Source organism: Hippocampus comes, unplaced genomic scaffold (genome assembly GCF_001891065.2).
Source record: "Hippocampus comes isolate QL1 unplaced genomic scaffold, H_comes_QL1_v1.1 scaffold175, whole genome shotgun sequence".
Taxonomy (NCBI): Eukaryota; Metazoa; Chordata; class Actinopteri; order Syngnathiformes; family Syngnathidae; genus Hippocampus; species Hippocampus comes.
In genome coordinates, this window is record NW_017805556.1 from 218864 (window position 1) to 221845 (window position 2982).

The 2982-nt window shown below is 40.3% G+C and overlaps 1 protein-coding gene across 4 annotated transcripts in view; it reads right to left on the reverse strand.

The window, feature by feature from the left end:
* The window catches only part of nadsyn1 (NAD synthetase 1), a 53747-nt gene that overhangs the window by 33157 nt on the left and 17608 nt on the right, over positions 1 to 2982 (reverse strand). For all 4 annotated transcript variants that reach the window (XM_019879846.1, XM_019879847.1, XM_019879845.1 and 1 more), the window contains exons 6-8: positions 2326 to 2377; positions 2161 to 2249; positions 1954 to 2071 (exon numbers count right to left, since the gene is read on the reverse strand). In XM_019879846.1, the coding sequence (XP_019735405.1) occupies positions 1954 to 2071; positions 2161 to 2249; positions 2326 to 2377 (259 nt within the window). The remainder of the gene's footprint in view (positions 1 to 1953; positions 2072 to 2160; positions 2250 to 2325; positions 2378 to 2982) is intronic.

A 2982-nucleotide genomic window follows, 5' to 3' on the forward strand; every position in this document is an offset into this window, starting at 1 on the left:
TTATAATATACTGTGCAATCACATACTAAGAGTTTTTACTCAGTTCAAGTTTAAAAATTAAAGTATAATATTTGCTTTCGCTGCTTGTTACTTCTTGAAGAAAGTGTTGTTTTTGGTTTATACATTTTTGCACTTTATTTTGTTGTTTTTCAATCCAATTATGTTTTAAAAATATTTTATTCGAGTAAATGATCGAAAATTACTGCACTATTATTTGTTTTTCTTTTAAGTAAATTTAGCCTACTTTTGCTAAAAGAGAAAATATGGACTAGTGATAGTGCCTTGAATAATATCGGCTTTTTTCATTCATGTTATGGGTATTTTTATACAAAGGAAATTTTTTTGTGCCTGTTGAAAATTAAAGTTTACTGACATAGCCATAAAAAAATGTTGCTTTATTTATCTGACCGTATTGGAATGTATTTGTTAGGTTTTCAGTCAATTAAATTTGGTTCAATAAACAATATGTGGTTATTTTTAAAATTTTCAATGAACATTCGATCAGTCCGGCCCTCGGCTTGCAGCAAAAATTTTTATCTGGCCCTCCGTCCATTTGACTTTGACACCCCTGCACTAGATGGAGCTTCGATCAAGGAAATGCCGCCACTCGAGTGAAGCGTGCCTCAGCAGTCCATAGTCCGCTGCTCTCTGCTGTGCACGCGAGCGTAGGCACGTATGCACATCGTTCAACCAATCAGCGCCTACGCAACCCACGTCACAGATCAAAGAAGCTTTGAACAACGACAACAGCTAAGCTTTAGCTGTTGAGTGGTGTTGCTACTGTAGCCATTATTCAGCTCTTTGCATTATTAGCTTAACGACACATTGCGGACAGATATACTTTGACTATGGTATGACCTCGACTTGAACTGCCTTGGCAACGAGAATAATTTTGACACCTTTCAAGACGAAGACCAGACAACGCTGTGCATGCATCTCCGAGCTGACTTGCGGTTTCACACCTACAGTTTTAGTCGAACCTGTTCGAGACAAAAGTGCTGCAACAATGATGTTATTCGTAAATGTCAGTATTGGAACAGTTTCTGGAGAAACAGAAGTGTTGCAACAGTTAGTTATTCGCAAATGAAAGCATTTTTGGAGAAGTGAAAGCACTGCAACAATTTGTTTTTAGTAAAAGAAAATATTTGGTATTATTTTGGGAAAAACGGAAGCCACAATAACAGTTATCAATAAAACGAAAGTGAAGTATCCATTGGGAGCTACGCCCTGTTTAGAGTATATAAGATTTGCATTGAGATATTGCCTCCGCGCATTCGTGCGCTAATCATAACCATTGTTTTTTCACGCTTGTGCCCTGAACGTTCAGATAAAATCTTCTTGTAATAACTTCTCCATTTCCAGCCTCTGATTTCACACCTCACCTCAGCCCGAATTCAAACGAACATGCGGAGGACCTGGAGGACGCAGAGGACGGTGAAAGGATCCCGCCGCAACCACAACATCCTCTCCGCTCCCCACCTCCAACACTACAGAATGATGAAATGTGAGTAAAACTTATTTAATAAAGCAGCGACACAGTTCACTTAACCACCAGCAAGTTATAACATTGACTCATAAACATAGAACTCTCTTGCCACTGCTCTATTTCCGTGTTCAACTGCGTAACCCGATCGCCTTAAGTTTGAACATGTTGTAAGCATGTCTCTGGCAAGGAGCCATTTTGGGGTCGACATATTACCTTAATAACAATACATAAGGTGCCACGGATTTCAAGGCGCGCTGTGAGCTTTTAAGAAAATGGAAGGTTTTTAGGTGCGCCTTTTCGTGTGGAAAATCCAGTAGGTTGAACATAATTTGCAAATCATTATGTTCTGTTTTTATTTGTGTTGAAAACAATCTCCCAATTTCATTAGAATTGGGTTTGTAAAAGGTGAAATGTTGATCAATGGTTTCATTTGTCACATGAAACCCAAATGTTTTTAGTTGATCTACCTTGGCTGTAGCTGACTTGATCAAGTTGAGTCTCTGGTTTGCTTTGCGGAGCTCATGGTGGCTTGCAGAGGAATTTGTAAAGATTTCGACACCATCAAGACCCATCTGAATATGAGGGCTAAATAAAAGAGTAATTAATCAACAAATATTTGGGTTATTGCTGCTTTGAAATTACAGATTACTGGAAAAAAGGATCTGTTAATTTACCTAGAGGGGTGCCATAACTCTTCACACATCTCTGTACCAATACAGGTATCCCTGGTGGAGAGCACGCAGTCTCCAAATGGGACTGTATCCTGATGAGCACAAAGGCAGTTTGGTACTGTATTGAAAGCACAAAATCATACGCTATACAGGTGATAATTGATTTACCTGCCCTGTGACCTGCTGGATCATTCTTGGCAGAAAGTACTCCTCTACAGTCCTGTAATATATGAAAGATAGTATAAAAGATGCAATGAATGGTAACTTGTGTTACACTGGTGCTATGTCCTGTAGGTCCTTCACAGGTACACAGGTCTGCTCCCACGGTCCAAAATCCCATACGTTAGCCAAGGGCTCGTAGCCATAAAAGGCTTGGGTGTAAAATCTCTCTTGAGCCAGCCTCCCACCATTTGATAACGGATGGAAGTCAAGAGGATGTGTTTGTAAAGTTTACATTGAAACGTTCTTGGAACCATGAAGGTCAAGCACCGGCGGTTTTAGACAGTTTTTACCTGGTGTGGTAACAGGGTGGCAGGAGGTTCAGTGGGGAAGGCGGAGGTTATAATCTCTGCCCCTCTGCACATGCGCACACACACACACACACACACACACACACACACACATTTCTAATTCATGTTTCATATTCTGTATTCCCTGGCAGGTTTTATCCATGTCAATGCGACCACTGGCAATGCATTGTGGGAAATCTGAAGAGGTCAAAGCATTCCATAGAAAATGGGTCACGATGCAATTCTTAACATTAGCATTCGCATCGTCGCCACCTGTACTGAACTTTCTCTCTCTCTCTCTCTCTCTCTCTCTCTC